General features: G+C 36.5%; 1 protein-coding gene across 1 annotated transcript; it reads right to left on the bottom strand.

The window, feature by feature from the left end:
- Positions 1–857: 857 nt before the first annotated feature.
- LOC140158946 (uncharacterized) lies at positions 858–22753 on the bottom strand. Its single transcript, XM_072182236.1, is given in 8 exon segments — positions 858–1816; positions 1819–2479; positions 2481–3002; positions 4300–4413; positions 15696–15922; positions 19659–19734; positions 19737–19838; positions 22576–22753. Coding segments are annotated over 8 exon segments (1824 nt in total). The 5' UTR covers positions 22588–22753; the 3' UTR covers positions 858–1706.
- Between the last annotated feature and the right edge of the window lie 1517 nt (positions 22754–24270).

Raw genomic sequence — 24270 nt, 5'->3', positions numbered from 1 at the left:
ATGTCACCTGAATGAAATTTAAGACCATTAGTCTCCAGAGGAAAGTAATCTCATCAATCATATTTTTGATATACTGTACACCGCTACATTTTAATCAGGAGAGCTTCTAAAAGTGTATTTGGAGTTGTTTCCAAGCAGAGATGTAAAGACTCATCTTTTTAATATATGATCATTATAATGGGAAAAGATAGCGAAGTGCAAAACAATTTACATATGACGAGATATACAAGCTAAACTATTAAGTTTAGTGTTATCAATTTAAGGAATCAGGTGGAGACATTTTCATGACCCGTTTGAGCACCCATATCACAACTTGATTGCACCAATACTGATAGTCCAATATTTTTAAAAACTCATAGCGAGACCAATAAATATTGGGCGTAAAGCATCCAATTTTATCATCATTATGTGTTGTATCCAATATTTTCACATACTTGGATTCATCAAAACATAATAATGAACTAAAAGGTACTTAAGATACTGTAATTGTTGTGGTTGCAAATTGTAATTCTCTCCACAATGTGCTTTTGTTTGCCAATATTTCATGCCAAAAAAACCCCCTGCAAAATGGCTCCAATGGGTGACGTGATTTGGTGACTATTTGATTTTGAATGTTGTAGTTTTCTGGTGCTGAGTATTCCACTGCTTATGGATATTAACATGTTACTGATACTGTTTGAACCAAATCTTATGCGAAATGGGTTATTCCACTTGAAACCCATACACCTCCTATGGAAGACATGACTTTTTATCTCACATACAGGGGGTGTAGATTAACGGAATCATCCATTTAGATAACCGATTTGAAATTCACACTCTCTGTGTGGAAGAGTAACAGCATGTCTTACATCGGGGATTTCAACTGGAATAACATAATGGTATTATACTTCTACATAATTACAGATTTCTGTACTAACAATGATCAAGTCCCTTTCAATTGATCAGGAAGGTGCCAAAATCTGCCTTAAGAATGGTTCAATTGCCATTGTAAACTGCTTAAGGAGAACATTGACAAATGTTTGAATGATGGGTCAACAACGTATCTGTAATATATTTGAACCTTGCAATGCAATGTTTGAACCCTACTGATATACTCTTTGGTATATTATAATATACTGGTCACATTTTTTTCTCTTACAGCATTCAAGGTGACATTAACCAGGTCAATAGTTTTTTATCAAAATAATTTTGATTTTAAAAACAACACCACCGTGAAAATTTAAACTTGGTGTCTCCGAGAATTAGTTCCTTGTAATTTATAATAATATATTTACTTAATATAGAATGTTTATTATTTCACAACTTGGAGATCCAGGTATTATCCCACCCCCGATTCTGACCATATTTCATGATAGAAAGGGTGGGACTACACATGTATACTCAGTACATGTTATGAACAACAAGCTACAAAAGTTTGTCCGCACAGGTCCTGTGAGATTTCTAGAGTTGCTTTCATATTTTCAAATAATTTGGATTTTCATTAGAAATCTTAAAAAAAAAAAAAAAAAAAATAAGCTAACCGTGAACTGGTTCATATCACCTCTATTCCTCTAAACAATGTTCTTAAATTTCTTGGCAAGAAAACAGCTTTCAATATATCAACATCAACAACACTTGTTCTTGGCAAAATAAAAAACATCAACAGCTGGGTTGCACAGATCCGCTGCGGCGCTTTCTACACGTACACTACATTTCCGTCGTACCATCTATGGTAATGGTAATACACACTCTTGCAACTTCTTCACCGTCGTCTTATCAAGACTGCACAGATCAAAATCAAAACTATTGTCTGAAATCTGAAAGTGATCTGTATCCCTATAAGATCTACTATCCTCTGAATCTGTTCTCGACTTCTAAGCGACATCAGTTTTCGATGTAAAAGCACTAGCTCGGTTAAATACTCATGATGACTCTGTGTTTGTGATTTTGATTTTGAACTGCTGCTGCTCTCTGAAGTCCTGGACTTCCGTTCTGTTTTGGCATTCTTTTTAGGTCCATTACTGCTACTACCTTTTTTACTATTACTCTTTTCTTTTGTTTTCCCCTTGCTGTCTTTCCCCCTTCCTTGATCTTTTTCTCGCTCCCTTTCTCGTTCGATACTTGACGACCTACTAGAGCCGCTATCGTAATCTTTGCTTAAATTATTGGATACTGAGTGGTGATTGCTAAAGTCCGATTGGAATGGTGCGACGATGTCTGGATCATCAAAGTCATCGTCGTTTTCATCTATTTCATGCATTAAGGTATTGAGAGCACCTTTTCCACCACCCCTTGGTAATGATGAAAAGCTAATACTTGAACTGGGGCTTGGAACGTCCATATCATCATCGTCCCCAGGTGCTCGCTCATCTGTGCTAAGTTCTGCATCGAATGGCGGCAACACTTTAGGAGGCGGTTCTTTCTTGTTGTTTTTCGACTTACTCCTATCAACAACAATCTCAGGCGCAAACAGATCATCGTTGATGTTTTTTTTTACTATTCTGCTTGGTAGCATTTTTAGATTTACTTGTTTTGCCTTTTCCTTTTGTTTTATCTCCTGAGGACTTTTCTGAGGACTTATCACTTTGCTTCGTATTGTTTTTCTCCTTGGCAGATGTACTTTTTTTCCGCTTTTTTGTTCCCTCTTGAGAAGTCGCTGACCCAGAGGATGTTGGCGGTGGTGGTGGTGACGATGAAGGCGGTCTTTTTCCAGACCCCTTTTGGGTTACTTTAGAGTTCGATTTAGACTCTTTCGTAGAAGTAGATTTCAGGTCTTTGGAGGCAGCTTTGGCTTCCTTAGATGCAGATTTACCTGAAGTTGATTTGGGCTCCTTTGTCGTTGATTTGGGCTCCTTTGTAGTTGTTTTGGGCTCCTTTGTCGTTGCTTTGGGCTCTTTTGAAGCTGACTTGGGTCCCTTGGAGGCTGCTTTGTGCTCCTTCCAGGCAGGTTTGACATCGGCTGGTTTGGGTGGTTTCCCTGAGGTGCTACTGTACTTCTGAATGCTACTGTCATCTGGCTCTTGCTGTTAATGGAAACAAAAGTAAATTTTAAAATATTGTGTGTTACATGTTTTTAAATAAACAAAACATCTAAAATATCATAAATTTGTAAAACTTTTAACATGCGAGGAAAAAACAAACAACAAAAAAGTGATGTACACACATATGATCTTCATCAGGGTTGCTAGACACTTTTAAATTTTACATTTCATGACTTTCTCAAGACTGAATCATAACATTCCAGACTGACAGATACTTGAAATCAGCATCTGACCCCACCCCCTTGTTCAGCCCAACTTGCCTCCCACTTCAATAAACAGACAAATGAATTTTGTTTTGTTTTCTCTTTTATGCTCATTTTTACACATTTTGCATTCTTACTTTCTCCTTGAAAAGATTTCATGCCTTTTGGCCTCTTTGGAATTTTCATTTCCAACAGTACTCTAGGAAAAGAAGGGGAGCCTTTTTCATTTTCTTCAGATGTGAGATTCTAAAGGATAAGCTTCCTAAAGTACTACAAAAAGACTTGGAAGTGATCCTTGTTCTCTAATAAACTTAATTATCTGTATCAAGTTTTCCTAAAGCATTCCAGCATCTTACATTTTTTGAAAAATCTATATAAAAAAATCTGACAAATCCCAAAAGTTGAGGTGGGAGGGGATGAGAACCAAAATATTAATTTTATATGGCCTAATGGATCATACATACCAGGATTCTTATAATGCAACATTGAAACTTACCAAAATTTTAACACACAAAGCTTATTATAACAAACTTTGTGCCTGACAATTTCCATCCTTAATGCTGGTTTCATACTTTCCTGCCACTTCCCGGTTTGACAACAATTTTGCTTCAATGCACAGTTGCACCAAAAATGCTAGCGGTAACTAGCAGCAAGCCGATCAACCACCCAATGCTTTGCCCAAAGCGGCATATCCCTAGGAGTTGAATTCAAGTCAACACGGGAGGGGTGCTGCTCTAGACGTATGAGAACAGAATGCAATTTTTGGCCAATGAGCAAAGAGCGGTGCTTGGTCATGCCGCTGTCGCTTAGTGGTGTGCTGCTCCGCTTGCAGAGAAGTGCAAGCAGCATGATGAAGCGTCATACCGCTGAAGCAGCAGAAAGTATGAAACCATATTACCCACAATGCTCAGGGGACACCCCCTCCATAAATGTTGTGGACCAGAAAGATGAAAATGCCTTCATATTTCTTATCACTTACAACATTCATACATTCTCAAAATAAGTTGATATGTTCAATTGTGTACGAAAAAGTTGTGATACACCTGTCCAATTATCTACAACAGTTGGTTACCCACCTTGATTTTGCAAGTCTGCAAACTTGAACTAGCAGAATGTGGCTTATATGTAGATAATGATGTTGGCTTGTCTGCATTGTGTGAAGGTGAACCATCTAGCTCTAATATCCCAACCTGGAATGCAACATATATATAAAACAATCATGTGTTAGATTCAATGATGCAATCACAAAATTAAATATTCTTGCCAAGAACTGTGATACTATATTGGACATCATCGAGGGCCTCTAGTGGCTTGCATAAGTTGGCCACCCCTGTTAAACTAAAAGGGTTATTAAGGAAAATTTTCATTGAAACAAAACCAATTAATTTACTCACTATTGACGGTTTCGCCTATCATGGTCGACAAGCATCATCAGAATGATGGATTGGACGTATCCCGACTGTAGAGTCAATATGGATAAGGAGAAGAGGAACCAACGTCATGAACAGAGACGAGGGAGCCCACTACCTGAGTCACGCGTATGATCCTCTCATGGATGTAAATACACCCTCTACAGTCGGGATACGTCCAACCTGAAGTAAGGATCATCCATCATCATTCTGATGATGCCTATCGACCATGATAGGCGAAACTGTCAATAGTGAGTAAATTAATTGGTTTTGTTTCAATGAAAATTATCCTTAATGTATCTACAAACCTGATGAATCTATTCAGTGATAAAAGGGTTATTTCCACTTTATTTGGCTCTCAAAAGTGTCACTTTTGGAAACCAATTTAGGAGGATATGGGTACAGGCAAAATACCAAGAACTTCCCCTGGAGCCAGGAAATCTATCCAAAATAGTAAAATTTAATTAGTTGATTAATAACTTCCTCCCTGAATGTAAATGTGCACAAATTCCTTTTAGAAAGAAAGTCCAATGGCAACAGAGAAATGCAATGCTCACATAATCCCCTAGCAACAGAGAAATACAATTACTTAAAACATTAAAAATGCAGCAAATGTCATTCATATCGTTGCTGTTTCCTTCATAAATATGCATGATTTGCTTCAAGATTACCCAAAATGGGCATGGCCAACATCTTTTTTCCAGTCTGCCAGAGACTAGGTCCAAATTGTCTACAGACCTGTCTGCTTGCCTGTAAATAGGCTTCTTCCTGTATACAAACTGGGATGTCAATAACACCAATATTGGCCACTGAATAAGATACTATGTGTATATAATAACACTAAATGTTTCTTGACTTGACACATGCCCAGAGCATTTTTACATTTCCATTGCGTCACAAATGTCTTTATTAGAGATAGTCGTGAAGTATGAGGGGGAAAACACAGCTTCACGTCTAAAATTACAATTTCAATTCCATCATTCATGCGTTGCGATCTAATGACAGGAGTATACAAGAACCAACTGCTTCTCATAAATTCTGTGCACAGGATGTGTATTAGCTTAGCAATTCTATAGTACAGGAATCTCTGACATAATACATTCCCTGCGAGTACTGAGCTTGAAAATTAACTGATAAAAGACATATTAGAACTGAATTTGTGAGAAAGAAATTGTGACACTAATGTGTTACTCTTTTTATGCAAGACATGTCTTATTTGGGCAAGATTTCAAGATAATTTCCACCATCCACCACAAAAAATTGGATTAGGGTTAGGTTTTAGAGTCAGGATAAGGGTTGGGATTTAGGATGGGTTTGGGTTAGGATTAAGACTCAGATTGGGATTAGGAGGATTAGGATTAAGAGATTACGATCAGGACTGTTGTGGAGGTAGTGACCATTTTTCAAAAGTTGTTCCTTGAGACACTGATTTTTTTTCTGATTTTTTAATCCTCAATCTTTTTTCAATGTAACTGGACAAGCTTTGCGGTAAGGACAAAAAAAAAGGTTGGATTGGCGTAACATAAAAAAATTAGGGTAGGTCAGTCGGGATCTTATATAGAACGTATACTGGCACAGAACATAGCTACAAAGAAACTGACCTCCACAATCTGTTTTTGTTTTTTTGTTTTTTGATAAAACCATAGAAATGTGAATGGACTTGAAATGTTTTCTTTTCAATAATTTTTTTAAAAAGTGGGAAAAAACATAATGTGTATAATTTTATGTGCACAAGTTTATGCTCCAAACTATTTAATTAATAGATGCAAGGTGTTAGCTAAAAGATACTGTTTTGGGTTGAAAATGAATGCCTACAATGAGGCTAATAATAAATGCGCTCTATTTGGGAAATGCAATGCACACAACTCATTTATTAGGTCTACATATTATTTAATTAAATATTTTTTAATTAATAAAGAAATATTCACAGCAAAACTGTTCTACATTGGGTGACTTTGCATTAAATTGTTTCAATGCTCTCATGGTGCAGGGGTGCGTACGTATTTGCCGACAAACGAGGACACACACAAGATTTTTCACCCTAAACTGTGGACCTACTTCCAACCGAGGACTGTCCTCGGTCTCAAACTGCTGCAAAAGACCTCAAATGCATGCTAGATGCTTTAAACGCTATTTGCCTGAAACCGAGGACCACACGTGTAAAAACTACCGTCCGCGGGGTGATGGCTAAAATTCGTTTCAGTATTATACACACAAAAAATCCGCCATTTTAGTCCACGGTTAGGCAATGAAAACATCATACACACATCCTCGGTTAGATAGCAAAACACAATGTCCACGTTTGGAGGCAAACACAGACGGGGTGTGGGGTAGTGATGTGGTCGGCACCGTTTTTTATTGTCGACATGTCGATATAATTCGTATACCGACGTCGACAGTGTGTCGACACATAAAAAAATTTTTTTTAATTTTCAAAAAATATTTTTGGCCAGAAAAGCAAGTTATAAGCCCAAAATGACTTGTTATTCAAGGTTGGAAACCAGAGAAATACTGCTACTCAAAAAAAAAAAAAATGCCAATTTTTTTTTACAAAGTTGAAAAAGTTGTACATTTGAATTACTTTTGTTTCTATTGAACAGCTAGCAATGCATACTAATTCAATGTGTCCCTGACTGTTCAATAGAAGCAAAGGTAATCAAAATGTACAAGTTCATCCAACTTTGTAAAAAAAAATTTTTGCTTTTTTTGAGTAGCAGTATTTTTCTGGTTTCCAACCTTGAATAACAAGTCATTTTGGGCCTATAACTTGCTTTTCTGGCCAAAAATATTTTTTGAAAAACTAAAAAAAAAAAAAAAAAAAAAAAAAAAAAAAAAATTGTCGACATGATTTTTTGATGTCGACATGTCGGCATACGTGCCGACGTCGACATTATGTCGACATAAGGCATGTCGACCACATCACTAGTGTGGGGGTGTGTGTGCTCTACACACACAAGAGGGTATCACACTGAAACACATCACAGGAATGCAGCGTTTTAATGCAGATGCCACTTCTCGTGTGGAGTCAACCATTGTAACTCAGCTGCCAAAATATCCCATACACCTACAACATAGGCTCAGCCTACAAAATCCTAGGAACAGAAAATCCATCACATGATTCAAGTTTTCTAAATGACTCACAGCTTTTCCTATAGAGATAACACGGAGTGAACTCCCAACAGAGGAAAAAACATTAATGACTGTTACCATGTATTTTGACCAGTCTAGAGCAAATAAAGAGGAAATATTTATGACGACCTAAAATGTTGTTCATCCCAAGCATGCAGGAAACAAGTAATAACAGTACACATGCCAATTGCAACATGTTTCCATGCACTTAATTATTTTTATTGATTTTGAATATATTACCTCCTGGCTGTCATTGCAAAGCATGACAGTTTTCAGTTTTGCCCACTGGAAATAAAACCACATTTTAGCGCAATATATGTGATGTGATATATCGAAAGAAGACACTTTTGGGCTGGATCATAAATGGAGAAATAGCAACAAATCATCCCTGGGGTGATTTTTTCACAATTTGGGTTTGTTGCAAAGTTGTGATGTTAATAATGTTTAAAATATTGTCTGATATTTTCAGACCAGAATATAACTGGCATCTTGTATTTTTTGAGACATTTTGAAAGGTAATTCCTACTCTCAACATTGTCAACAATATTTTTAAAGGCCAAAATCTCAATTTCTAATTTTATAATACCATAACTTACAAACTCAATATCTTCACTTAGGAATGTCCAATTTCATTGGGGGAAAACAGCGTTGTGGAGCAAAATATCTCTATAAGATGTAAAACACTCAAAATTGATAACCTACCCAAAAGTGTCTCTTTTTGATATGACACGTCACATTGTCATAAAATATATTCAATTCATGGAAGTTATGCCTTTTCCATATAAAAAATCTGTGTGCGCCAAAATTTTGTAGATCTTAACTAACTACATGTAGCCATGAAATTTGCCGATTTCATTTTTATTATTCCTTTTTAATCTTCTTTACTGTTCTAGTAAATATTAATGCACTAGATTGTCTTTCACCATGGCTATTGCTTCAGTTTCTAGCTGGTTTTTTTTTTTTTTTTGGGGGGTCATAGTGTGTCCTTTTAATTTGGTCCAAACCTTACTTTGAATCGTATATTTTCAGCCAACAGAAAAATTGTCCTATACATGGACGAAAAAAAAAATGTGTAGACACAATATCTTTAGGACCAACAAATTTTACACTAAGTGTATTTAGACAAAACAACATTGGACCAACAATATTTGAAAAATAAAACACCACATTTTGGAACAAAATGATGTACACCCACTACATGATCATTCATCAACTGTAATTCAGATATATCCCCATTATGCATGACAACCTCGTCAGCCTCGCAGGAACATTTCACATCCCTATTTTAAAGTGACATGTCATCGTCATATATTCAGCTTGTTTTCATAAGATACAGCAAGCAAGACAATTTACTCCACTCAAAGATCTATTTTAGAGAGTCATGGCCGTTCACTGCAGTAGGGACATTTCACACCTTATGTAACGTAATATGTCTCTCATATCCTTATCTGTGATAGTCTGTGTGTTGACAAAGTAACAATAAACATTCAATATGCTAACATTGATTGCTAATATAATTCTAATCGGAAGTAAAGGTGTTCTTACATGTACTTCATAATTTTGTGAAATTAAGAATACCAAACAATTTTTTTTGTCCATTTTGATATCATTAGACACAATGTGACTTACGTTTATTTTCCCCCAGAAACCCAATTATTTTATTTATCTGACAAAAAGGTAAAATTTAAGAATGAACAATTACCGTATACGATCTAACTAGTGCCCCTCCCCTATTAAAAAGGCCCTACAAAAGTGACAACTGTCTACATGTACGTGCCCCTCTTTTCAATGTGCAGTGCTTGAACAAATCCAATTGGTCAAATGTCAAATTTACATTAACACCATGACTTAATAGTATCATGACTGATTTTATTCATACACTTGAATGTTTATTAACCTTAGGAGGATTAGGATTAAGAGATTACGATCAGGACTGTTGTGGAGGTAGTGACCATTTTTCAAAAGTTGTTCCTTGAGACACTGATTTTTTTTCTGATTTTTTTATCCTCAATCTTTTTTCAATGTAACTGGACAAGCTTTGCGGTAAGGGCGGAAAAATGATGGTTTGATTAGCGCAACAAAAATTAAAAAAAATAAGGTAGGTCAGTCGGGATCTTATATAGAACGTATACTGGCACAGAACACAGCTCCAAAGAAACTGACCTCCACAATCTGTTTTCGTTTTTTGTTGTTGTTTTTTGATAAAAAACAGAGAAATGTTTGCGAAATGTCCATTTTGATATCATTAGACACAATGTGACTTACGTTTATTTTCCCCCAGAAACCCAATTATTTTATTTATCTGACAAAAAGGTAAAATTTAACAATGAACAATTACCGTATACGATCTAACTAGTGCCCCTCCCCTATTAAAAAGGCCCTACAAAAGTGACAACTGTCTACATGTAAGTGCCCCTCTTTTCAATGTGCAGTGCTTGAACAAATCCAATTGGTCAAATGTCAAATTTACATTAACACCATGACTTAATAGTATCATGACTGATTTTATTCATACACTTGAATGTTTATTAACCTTCCCAATTTGACTTCCATAATTTCATTGTTTTAATACGGCCCCTTCCCCACGGCTGACTTAAGTGCCCCTGGTACTATGTTGAATATGGTACATGTAACTACAAAAGCACTCTGAAGGAGTGGATCCTCTAAATCCAACTCAAATCAAGTCATACCGGTACTGATAGTAAACAAGTGTAATTTTAGCAACACCCCAAGTTCCTAAGGAACATCAATGATACAACTATAAAAAAAAAGATATCAAAAACCTGTATACAGCACTATGGTTGAAAATTTTGTAAACGATGATTGCTTTACCTGACATTTTCAATTACTTTTGGAGCCTTCAGCTTGTTCTTGCTATTAATGTTACCAGATATGTTCACCCACAGGTGTTCTTTTGAACTCAAAAGATACACACAAAACTACATAAACAAAAACATTTGGAGGGGAAAATAGAAGCTTTACCCTGTTATAGACAGGAAATCCTACAATGAATGTACATCAATATGAGAGTCATTTCAACTGAATTTGGTTGGTATTTTGTTCACTACCGGTACTGTTCATCAATACTATGCTTCCTCATCAACTTTCTGGTACAGTAAAGAGCCCACAGGTACATTAGTTCAATGTTCGAAATAAGCACTTATGCTCTTGTCTGATTGTTCAAAAACCACTGGGGACAACCATGATGAGCTATGCACTTGTCCGACGGACAACCAACTGAGTGTTAAAAGGTGCCAGTGACCGATATCCGTATAATCAGAATGGCAAGTTTTGAAGCTAGCGCAGGTTTCTTAATCTGTAGCTATGGGTCTTCCAGAGCAAAAAAACATCCAACAAATATGATTTTTACACCCAAATATATGACACATTTTAGGTACAACTGAAATGTTTTGAGGATAGGACAAGCAGAATCTATGCTTACATGTACAATGTACTTTTTCGGGCACTGCATCAGTTTGTTTGTCTGTTACATGTAGTTTGTTCCTACATGTAGTGCTTATAATACAAAACATGTTCCCATGCACCTGATTTTTAATAAAGAGAGTCTGGCATTATTTCAATGTTTTCAATGTTTCAATTATGGCAATGTTTTCAATTCAACATATTGAAGTCAAAGATAAAATTATTTTACTCATTCCTAATTAAACACATCAAAGAGAAAGAAGCCATATCAATAAAAAAAACTTTCCATAATAATACAAATTGCATATATCGTATCTTACATTTACAATGAACTCCTGGAACCCATTTTGTACATTATGTTATAGTCTTTCTTTCTTAACTTTTTTTTTTTCATCCTTTTTGCATATCTCATAAAAGGAGGGTGGATTTATTGGACTTTCGATTCTTCAAGGGCTTCCCCTCCTTTTCTTATTTATACTTTTAAATGAATTTTTATCTGTTTCATGATAGTAGTGTGTTTTAAAAATTTGTATTTTGTCTGTTTTCTTGATAATGTAAAATATATTATGTATTTCTTCTGTTTTTATAACAAAATAAAGGGGAATTGAATTTTATCGTATTTTCACACATCAGGACAAACAACTAAAAGCACAAGAAACTGTTTTCGGCTGCTACAACATTATATCAGTGCATTTGCAGATGATGCAACTATTCCCCCAAAGGCGTCTGTATCTATTTATAGTAACACAACCAACTTAAAATAGAATTGATGTCAATGCGATTTCTCTGTCGCCGTGTAACAATCTCTTGAAACAGAATCAACACACCTACTACTACGAGACCTGTGGAACATGTTCTCCTACACTGTAATTTAGCGCTTGCTTTTTAATTCAGTCTCCCCGTAGTGAGTGACAATGCATTAAGTACAGTAGAAGTGGAATTTTTTGTGCTATATTTATTTTCATGCTTTTCACATTACAAGCTGCTACCGCGAAAATAACAACACACAAATATATTCCTTTTGTCAGTTTTGTGTATAGGTCAATGTAAGGAAATTTATAATTGCAAATTTAAAAACAAAGCAAACAGTACAAAATTGGGAAAACACAAAAAATTAATTTTATGAAAATTTCAACTTATACAGTAAATCATGACATTTGTTTGAAAATAGGACATTTTGATGAATTTGTCCATGCTGTGACTACGTGAAATAATTAATCAGTCTTGTACATTGTACAAGCAAATATGATTTTTGTCTGTGATGGAGTTTATCAAATTGTTTTAATAAAACATTAATTTGGCACATGATAAAAAAGGAGGAAAACAGAACCACATGTGCTGAAGATGTGTGACTACATGTAGATCAACAGCCTCAACCCCCGATTTTCTACCTTGATCAAAACTGAGATTTTGATCAGGTGGTGGTCGCTGTGCATTCTCTAAATTCAGTAAATTTTCATCGTCAACCGTGTAATTGAATGGGATTATTTTGAAATTTTAAAAAGCTTGAAATGTCACAAACAAATAGGCCTATGTTAATAAATAATATAAACTAGGCGGTTACCCGTATTTGGCGGTTCTCGGCTGTCGCGATTACCTGGCTGATGGTGACTGTACCCACCAAGTTTTATGCCCATAGGACAGTTTTTACTAATTTGACCTCAGATGACCCCTTGTGACCTCGAAATGACCTTCCAAAATTTGGCGCTAAATGTTGACTGTACCCACCACGTTTCATGCCCATACAACAGCTTTTAGTAATTTGACCTTGGATGACCCCAAAATGACCGTCCAAAAATTTGACTCTAAAAGTTGACTGTACCCACCAAGTTTCATGCCCATACGACATTTTTTACTATTTTGACCTCAGATGACCCCTGGGTGACCCCGAATGACCCCAAAATGACCGTCCAAAAATTAGACTCTAAAAGTTGACTGTATCCACCAAGTTTCATGCCCATGCGACAGTTTTTACTAATTTGACCTTATATGACCCCTAGATGACCTTGGGTGATATTGGCCCACTTACAGAAACAAACTTGTTCTGTCTGAGGTCTAGATATGCACCCCCCACCAAGTTTGAGGAACGTGCGACCCCTAGTCTCCGAGAAAATAATCGGAAAACAGTTTTTACTAATTTGACCTCAGATGACCCCTGGGTGACCTTGACCCACTAACCAATACAAACTTGTTCCGTCTTAGGTCGAGATGCACCTACCCACCAAGTTGTATGCCCATATGACAGTCTTTACTAATTTGACCCTCGATGCCCTCTGGTGACCTTGACCCACTAAGCAATACAAACTTTTTCTGTCCCGGGTCAAGACGCACCACCCGTCAAGTTTGAGGAACGGCGACCCCCAGTCTCTGAGAAAAACAGTTTTTACTAATTTGACCCCTGGATGACCTCGGGTGACCTTGACCCACTATTAACCAATACAAACTTGATCTGTATGGGGTCAAGATGCACCCACCCACCAAGTTTGAGGCGTGCGACCCCTAGCCTCCGAGAAAATAGGCGGACAGACACACAGATAGACAGACAGATATACAGACAGATAGACGATGCGTATTATTATATAGATACAAGCTAAAACCGTTGGGGTTCGATAATGAACCCCACAAAACTAACCGAGTATGGAAAATGCCATACGGCCAGGCGGTTTCACAAGTTGCCGGCTCTATCATGCCACTCGCCGCCTGATTTTGATATCAAAAGAAAGCTCATATTTTTTCATAAACCCAGTGAAATTTTTGCCCTGATGTTATGAATGAAAAAGTAATAGCATTCCCAATTGTGGTATACCACATAATATGGGCTGTTCTGAAACATGTTTTTACTTCTAATATCAAAGCCACTAGTTCAATTTACCTCAAAACTGTGAATCAATGTGAGGTATACAACACAATATGAAGAAATCTGACAATGTATTATTCGGCTTAATAAACACTCCCACATATAAATATTTTCAAGATGCACTCAATTCTCTTTACAGTTATTGTCAAACATGGAATCTTGCTGTTAACCCAAGCAAAAAAAAAGTTGAAATATTTTCTCATGGGAAGATCAGAAGACCATTATTCCACTATGGTAATGAGAACCTAATTGTGTGTGATGATTATAATTATCTCCGGATAGTTTTTAATTATAATGGAAGGTTTAAAAAAGTATTAACAATCAAGTCAGCCAGGCAAGGAATGATTTTAAAAACAGTTAGTGAAACAATTGACATAAATATCCATTATTCTCTGCCATATTCTAACTAATTTTAAACACCCCTCCCTAAAAACAATTGCCCACTCAGAATTGTTCAAGTGATGACATACCATAGTCCATGTTCAATGTACCTATACAACCAAATTCCATATCATATGTCAAAATAATATGACCATCTGAAACTTCCAGCTAAGGATTATGATGATTTTGACTTCAAATACGCCATATTTTTTTAATGTTTTATGTTTGTAAATTTCATATATAGTAAGTAGTGAATTCCACTTGTAAAATTCAAAATTTATGAAAAAACAAACAAACAAGAACACAAATCAAAACAAATAAGAACTTAAAATTCACCTTGGAAATTGTTCACTTGTTGCACAACAAAAACACAATTTCAAACAAATGTAAAACACAACAGCAATGGCAACATAAGGACCAATATCAGATTTCACATCACATGCAATGTGTCTTTCACTTTTGAAATACTTGAAAATCAACTGAATATCAATAAATATAATGTATGTAATTGTGTATGTATGTTAGTGCAAATTCAGACAAAGCCAACTAACCAACCAATATTTGTGATAATATGTGAATAAATCTAACTGAAGTGATCAATCAAACAAACAAAACAGATTTTAAAAGAGAAATCCAAACTTAGTGGCTTGTAAGTTTTGTAGTCTGGCTATTCAGGGGTTATTTTTACGAGTTACCAGCACGACTGGTTCAGAAAGTCAGGGTATAATCATGTAACATTGGTTACAGTAGATATACATGTATGTAGATGGGCACAAATTCATGAGAGTGGAATAAATATAATCCTAGACACAAAATGATGTTAGTTTAATGCCATAAATGGGTACATATCTACCGGCAAGATACTGTAGGTACATGTACATGCCTGAAATTTGTGATTATTACCCTTGAAGTCAGGGATGGCGTTAACTCAGAACTGGGGGGGGGGGGGGTGAATCACTCACTAAAATTTGTAAGCTTTTTCACTCATGAATTTTGTAACTGCAGTAACTTTTCACTCCCGAAATAATTATGAGAAACATTGTGAGAGAAAGTCTGTGGTTGATTGACAAAATCTGTTCAATCACTAAGTAGCAATTAGCCTATATAAAATGATAAAAAATTGGTCACTCCATCTCAAAAATATTTTTCACCTCTAAAATTTCATTGGTTTTCATATGAGTTGGGGGTAAAGTTTGGGGTGAAAAATTCCTGACTTTCAATCCTTATTGCTAACCCTGCTTGAAATAGATCTAGAAACATGCATGATACTAACCCCTCCAGCTTTGATGAGCTTTCTCCTGAAGTCTTCCGTCGGGTTGTTGAACGTCAGCTTCTCACATCGGATGTGGTTCACCGGTGGCTGTCCTATCACATGTAGGAACAGGTCATACTGAAAGATGACTTTCTTTGGCTCTTCTTTGTTCTTGAAATAGACTTCAATTGGCATAAGGAAACCAGCATACCCGGCTTCTTCAACTTGAAATGGGTACTCCTTGATGACTGGTAATAAAAGAGATCATGCAAGATGATGAATGTCACTACATTGTGAACAAGGGATTGTTCAACATTTTTGCCCTGGTTTTTATTAGCTCATTATATACAAAATCGTGGTGCTTTTTTTTTGGTTCCAACCTTCAATAACAAGTAATGTAAGGTCTATAACCTCTTTAAAAAATTATTAAAATTACATTTTTTGGGGGGAAATTAGCAAAAATATCGTGAAATTTTGAAATTTTACGTTCTGGTACACCAGAACGAAATTACAACACATTGTCTATGGAGCAGTGTAATACACATAATCATGCATAACTTGCAAACACAAAATCGGAATCAATTTGGCACAGCCATACATGGAATAGCCACAATACAGCTACTTGTATTGCAAATGCTATTTAATAGGTGTATTCCTTCTGCAAGTATTTTGAGTTTTTTTTTTTTGTATTCAAAGATAATTTTTTAATACCAATGATTAATTTATAAATGTGACACGATCTGGTCCATGGGGGGCCAAAGGAGGAATTTTTGAAAATTGAGTTACTGTAATTATTACATTATATACTACACATATACAATAGCTTATCATTCACTGAAAACACCAAAGGTCTAGCATACTTGGTTCTAAAGTTATGAAGTTTTTTGATGTCTATTTTCTTATTTAATTATTCTTTGTTTACTCCATATTTGTACCTTTATCTCAGTTTCAAATTTGCCGCCTTTGGCCGCCATAGACCAGATCGTGTCACATATTATATCTACACTGTGTATAACTGAAAATGAGAGTCATGATGCAGTCAATGATTTTGTTGTTGGCAAAAACACAAACAGCAGAGGAAATATTTCACTTAAAAATCCCATTGACTTCTCATGAGTCCGGTAGCACATTCAAAAGTTTTGCATGGGTATATTTTTACACTGAAATATACATAATGAGAGAGTGCTCTGTAAATCTTTCTCAGAATCAGCCTATTGTACAATGTACATTACAGTAGACAATAATCAAAATGGTCAACAACCCTGAACCCTCACATTTGATCTGCATTATTTCAGATATTATACTATTTCCTGTGAATCATGGGCCAGATATAATAATAAGGCAAGAAAAATAGGTGTAACACTTACCCTCCACAACTTATCCTAAAACTCACAAATATGGGTCAAATGTTTTGGGGTTTTTTTTATATTATTTTTTAATACAGAAATTGCCAAAATCTCAAGTTTTCCCCTTAAAATGACAAACTTTTTTTTGTGATTTTTCCAATTTATTTTTGTGGATTTGGAGAGTCTATTTTTTTTTAACGCAAAAAAAAGCTCATTTTTTTAGATTTCCCCCAAAATGTCAAAAAACGCATATTTTTGAACCAAAATATGCAAATTGTGTCGCAAATAACGCTATTGCGTATTCCTAGCAGCCCTAGTAATAAACTATTTTGTTATTGAATTAATAATGACTAAAAAGGTGACACAATTAAAGACACTTTGACTTCAATACCCAATTTTTGCCACCCAAACAGCTATATCAATAAGTCTCTTGATATGAATGACCATCAAGTGGATTCCTGATTGCAAACCACCCATGTGAAGATTGGGCTCAAGTATCTTGATCTGGGTCTCCTTTGTATTTTGTTTTATGAACAAAAGAAAAGAAAAGGAACCCTCTCCAGGGGCACTAAATAATTCCCCATTGTTACTGGCACTTGAATCCCAGACCAACTGGCCAAAATCCAGGCACTTCTGGTAGGTGAAGATACCTGAAGGGTTTCAGATGTATGAGTTCATTTTTAAATCTACCATATAAAATGTAACGGATAAAAACACAATTTTGGAAGCCAAAACACGCACCTCATAAAAAAACTGATTACCAAAAAATGATTCACTAAATTTGTTTTAAAGTTAATAATAATAATAATAATAATAATAATAATTAAATAATACAACAATTCTTTAGTTTTATAGCGCTTTACACCAAAGTCCCTTAGCACTTAAGGAGGTATTGGAGGCATTATGGAAGTGATCTAAGCATGTTTTAAACAGATTAATTGAGTAGAGCAAAGCACACTTATCAATATGCCTTTTGTTTGAAGCAAATCGGACATACGGTTTTCAAAATATATCAATTTATATTTTCTTTGTATCTTATTGGTTTTATCAATAATCAATAAATTTAATGAGCTAAAATGACTATAGAGGGTGTAACAATAAAATTTATACAATTGCATTTTGACTTCTCAGGAAAAAACTAAAAGAGTTACGGCACAAATGTTATATGCAATACAATCACCAATATCTTGGCTAAAAGAAGACGTTTAGTTGGTTTCTTTACTAGCTTGGGTTCAAAAGTTATGTTCGATAATCAAATCGTCCAGAAAACGTGTTGGGCCACTTTTGCCATGTTTGCGTATATCAAGTTTGAACCGCGTAGATATGCTTATCGTGCATTAAGCATCAAAGAACTGACACAAAAGAATTATAAGTGGTGTGTCTTCATATAATTAACATGAATTTAATAATAATATGATATTTCTTTAAAATGAAGTCATGAAATTATCTTATAAATAAAGTAATTTCTCATATGCCTGAGATATCATTGGTAAAACTGAGAACAGTTTTTGCATCCATAAGTACAAAACAATAAAATTTTGAAATTGAGTTCAGCTGGGCTTCTAGCTGTTCTGGGGCGACCACTATTGCCAGAATTTCTGTTAACAAATTCTACATACTTCTCATACAAATATGTATTATTGTATGCCTTGATGGAAGACGTGAGTTTGGAAAATGAGCTACATGTATAAACAATCTTTTGGTTTCAGCTGCTTGACTCCATGTGCTACCGAATGTCACAACCATAAAAATACGCTCTTCCAACATGAATTTGGGTTGAAGGTGCGTTGAGCTGCAGGCACGATTTCTAGTAAATGAGGTTGTTATGTCAGTGCTTAGTTGTGACTTTCAAAAACTCAAGGAGATATTCTATTATGTAATCATTTCTACCATTTCGAATACCCATTGTTTAAAACTACTTATCATAAGAGTACCATGCAACTGGTCCATGGTTCAACTCTTTTCAGTCACTTTTTAACACTTAGACAAAAGTGGCCCAAGCGGTTAAGACTAGGTTACATAATTGGCCATATCATCACTTGTATACCATCGATTTTATTGGAACAAAGCTTGGCTGTTGGCTAATGAAATTATCTGGATAGACATATAAATATCAAACCAAAAAATAAGCGGAAAACTTGTGTCATTCTATTTTCAAAATTGTACAAATTTTATTGTTACACCCTGTATAATTTTTTGTCAATATTTTGCAAAGTATTTCTAATCTGTTCTAATGTATTATATAGTGAAGCCACCCCTGATTTGCATATTTGCATAATTAATTAGCATTTATGCAATTAGCTCATTAATTATGCAAATATATGCAAATTAGAGGGCGGCTTCACTATATAATACATTAGAACATATATATTAGAAACACTTTGACCAAGTTTTAGGGCAAAAGTATGCAAAATAACACTTGACACAAAAAGGGCTATAATAGATTCCAGTTGAAATCCATATACCCCCTATGGAAGACATAATAATCTTAATCTCCCACACCCGGGGGGGGGGGGTGTACATTTCAAATTGAGACACCCATTCAGGTAACCCAATTTGAAACTCGTACACGGATAGGGATCATAGGGTGTATGGATTTCAAGTGGAATAGCCCAATTTGATCCAGCCTCAAACTTACCTCTCCTTGGCTTGGCAAAACTTTCATGAAGTTGAAACACAACTTTGTCGACAAAGTGGTGAATACTGCTCTCATTGCGGGCCCTCTGACAAACACAGTCCAGTCATGTGTGAATCCTTGGGCTGTGGGCTTATCTCGAAATGTAGCCCTATGTCCCAGCTCCAACTTAACTTGAACAGACTGTAAGTTGGAGAAAAAAGTGAATGAAAGAGCTTATTATAAACATTGCATGCTCAGTCTTTTCGGTACTGAGCCAAGTATACTACAGTGTATATGGGGCACGGTGGCTCAGTGGTCACGGCCTTGGACTCATAATCTGAGAGCTTGCTCGACGTGCGTACGTGAGTTTGATTCCCCGTCCCACTACCGTGTTGCGCCCTTGGGCAAGGCGCTTTGCCTCGCTTGCCTCACCCCACCCAGGTGCAATGGGAAGCTGTCACAGTGTAGTCACAGTCGTTGTAATGATGGACCCTGCGCCACTTGTAGGCTGTAAACGTGGTTCCGACATATTCTAATGATGGCGGAATAAATGTAAAGCGCTTTGAGGCTGTTTACGGCATAAAGCGCTATATAAATATCTACATTTAAAAAAAAATTTATATGGCCATTTTTATAATAAATCAGTGATGTAACATCGGTCTCATTATTTGGTCCAAAATTATTCCAAAATATTCAAAGAGTTATCGTCCTACCCAATTTTTACATCGCAAGACGGCGCACACAGTCTCTTTCCCACCCGGGTTTCTGCCGTTCCGAATACTGGATGTTTGTGATTGTACCACATGTAGTATGAGAACGAGACTATAGTTTGACAATTGCATGATAAACAATTCTGCTGATGTTCAAATTCGGATGATAATTATTTTGTTGAGTCAACTGTTAACTGAACTGCCTATTTTGAACGTATTCTAAAATTAAGTTGAAGTGCAATTTTAAAAACAATTTGGATGCGATTGCCTGTTGTGATTGGCTGTGTTTGATACTTTCAAACTTCCATTGATTCTTCTACTTCTACGTGATAATCAGCAAAGTCCAAAAGTCTGGATTTAATGCCGATGACTGGTGTAGGCACATGTGCGGTATTATATAGGTGCAAGTAAAAAAGGCGCGAAGATTTAGATGTGACTTGCAACCGCTCTCTTGAAGACCTCTGGTGAAGGCGAGGTCAAGATGTTATCAGGGAGGGTGTTCCACCAGGTGACTGGCCTAGGGAAGAATGAGTATTGGTAGACTTGTACTCTTGCTGGAATGATCTGGTACTTGCTTGGATGAAATGACCGGGTTTGCTCGAGAAGTCTAGCCAAGAATTTGCTCAACGATAGCTTCACATTCTAGGCTAGAGATCATTGCATTCAAAATCTAGTCGGATTCACTGATGCATGACACCGTGTAATGCTTCCGTCAATTGCAAGCCCGGCTACCAGGGACCCGGGCACTGTAGACACAATACCCGGGACTGTCACCCTGAAATTACCAGAAATTGCCTTTGGTAATCTCCCTGGGGTCCCTGGTAGCCGGGCTTGCAATTGACAGAAGCATAACAGCCTTGAAGGCACTACGAGAGTTAATCAGCCCGGCTGACATGGGCGGGGACAGTACCGGGGGTTTCACCCACAATTTGTGCCCGGTACCCGGGACAATACCCGGGGCATAGCGGGGATTTTTACAATTGCCTTTGGTAATCTCCCCTGCTACGTCCCCGCTGTGCCCGGGTCCCTGGTAGCCGGGCTTGCAATTGACGGAAGCATAAAGCAATGGAAGTTCAGAAGTAAACACAGCCGATCACGACAGGCGATTGCATAAAAAATGTTGCTAAAATTACACTTCAGCAAAATTTTAGACTGTCCAAAATCAGGCAAATCTTGCTCAAAAAATACAGTTGACTCATCAATCGAAATAACTTTCATCAAAATATCAACATTAACAGAATAAAAAGCCTCCGGTGCAAAAAAATTGTGATAGTGAAGAATCAGTGAGCATGTAAAGTGGAGCCCTAGCTTTCTCAAGTAAAAGGTTACTTTCAAATTTTCATTGCGATGTGATTTGAGATAGCCAACAGCTCTATCCATGTCCCCCATAAGAAATAATATCCATCACCAGTGCAGTGGCCTGGATCTCGCTAGGCTTGAGGATCAACTTTCGTTTTAATCTAGAACTCTAGCTTCGAATTTGAACACGATAGTTACGCATTCGATGCTACAGTCCGTTGCTTGTTTTTGGTCGGTCAACACCGACATTTTTGCAACAGATGTATTCTGGTAATGTTGAAATTTGGATGAAATTTATTTTGATGAGTAAACTGTCTCTTTTGAATCAAGATTGCCTATTTTGATGAGTTAAAAATTTTGTTCACATACAATTTATTATTTTACTTTCAGCAACATTTTTGATGCGATCGCAGGCTGTTGTGATCGGTTGTGTTTACTTACTTTGGCTTTACACATACACGGCATCATCATGCTTCGGCAAATCCGATTAGATTTCAAATGCAATGATCTCTAGCTCATCGGTGAGCAAATTTGTCACAAGCAACTTCAGTCTTCTCAGGTTGAGACTCGGCAACATGCAAGCTCAATAAATCATTCATCATGCAATTTGAAATTGAATTCACTTTTTTTAGTTCTAAAAAAAGGGCTAAATTAGGATTAGGTTTGATGTTTACAGGGTTAGGGTCAGATTAAGAGAAGGTTTACTATATGGTTTGGGTATGAAATAATAAAACCGGCCTTGGCTGCCGGCTAAACCGTGTAAACCAAGGACTGGACTGGGACTGGACATGCCTGAATGCCGAATCACTTTTCGAATGATCATGAACAGTGATGAAAGTTGAAACGTAAACAACACACAAAATCTGTTGCTTTTTAAAGATTCCTTTTGTGTATTTTTCTTTCTATTAGTTCTACATGCAGCTACTCACTTGCGTTGTCATCTTGACAGCTGAGATTTATTTTAACGATCCAAAAGCCACATTTTCCATTGATCAGAAATCTTTCTTCTGTTTCGCTCTGATTCCATTGCTCATGAAAATGGCGACAAATTTGCTGCACGTCCCAAAATGCAATTGTAGAACTTAAAATGGATCTCTCAGAAGATGGTGTCGTCGTTCTATGAAATAAAAGTAATAAATCGTAATAACAAAAAAAGCAAATCAATTGCTCAAATATAAAATTTCAAAATAGTGGGAATTAGAGGAATGAGTTGGGTCTTAACAGGCTTGATATTCAGTTAACATGATTTGTTACTAAAATGAATACGTTATAAAGAACATAAATCATTGCACATCATTACCATAAATTATAGCATACCAAGCTCAATACAGACACATAACATTGCGCATCAATGGGGAAAGTTGGTTTCTGTTATGAGGCTAATCGATTTTCGCTGTAACGAGCGGTTGATGCTCAAAAGTTATTTTAGCCTCGTTTACAAGTTTGATGGCTGCTAAACATTCTGTGTGGCAGCAGCATGCGCATGCGGCCAAACCCTGGCCAGCCGGGAAGGGGGGGGGCAAAGAAGAAAAATTGCGAAAAATGGGACCTAGGCCTACGCTACGTACACTGCAAAAAAAATTGGTTGAAATCATGTTATGCGACAGGCGGCACACACCGACACCGCCTGGCTAATAATTATTTGGTGCAGAAGGGACACTAAAATGAATACACGGGATCGATACACGTGAATTGCTATGCACGATTTTGATATCAGACGAAAATCTTCTGATACCGGGTTAGAAAATGATGAATATCTCCGTCATGATTTTTTTCTCAAGAAACCAGATTTGGTCTCATAAACTTGGAAATACGTGTTGAACAGATATGATAGTCGCTAGAATGCGCTTTGAAAATTGGCCGTGCGCTTTGAACTCAAAATTTGACCATTTTATATTGCGTTGGTCCTGTTATGGACTACAGCGTGCAGCGTGTAGTACAGCTGCACTCACTGTAGGCAGTATAAAAGTCGATGACCATTGACCTCAATGGGGTATACAAGCTTAATCACGCACAACCAAGATCGATTACCCGGCTATTGTGAGTAGCCTTAGTTATGTCCCTCGACTAATTATTAGTTTAAAAGAGCTTTAAAGGTTTGAACCAAATGGCTAATCGTGGCTGTGGATTTAACCTACCATGGCGATTCCTGCCATGAAGATATAGGGTCGAAGACACTGTGCGGCATAGGACACGCAACACGGACGTACGAGGCTGGCGAAGATACAGGGCTGACAGCCCCATTCACAATACACGGTTAGCGATTATAAATGGACAATTAACATACTTGCAGTGGGGTACTTTGCAGAACCCCAACGGTTTTAGAGTAAGATAATTTTGCTTTGACACCACATAACAAATTTAGAATTGTTTGTGAAGATTTCATGATTATGTGTTAATCCAATGGCGACGTCTAAAATAGCGATATCGCATCCACCATCATCTGTTATGCGACGTGTTTTTACTTTGTTGATTAAATAATCTTACCCTATAGCAAAATGTTGTGTGTTCGTTTTTTGTAATAAAAATAAGAAACTTCCCCACCGGGGATAACATTCCTCATACGACCTGGATCAATATTCATATTTTGGACCCTTTCTTATCTCGAAATGCCAAAATGGACA

This window comes from Amphiura filiformis, chromosome 8, assembly GCF_039555335.1.
Source record: "Amphiura filiformis chromosome 8, Afil_fr2py, whole genome shotgun sequence".
In the NCBI taxonomy this organism is placed as follows: domain Eukaryota; kingdom Metazoa; phylum Echinodermata; class Ophiuroidea; order Amphilepidida; family Amphiuridae; genus Amphiura; species Amphiura filiformis.
Note: the sequence above shows the minus strand (reverse complement) of the source record. Positions and strands in the feature narration are given on the sequence as shown.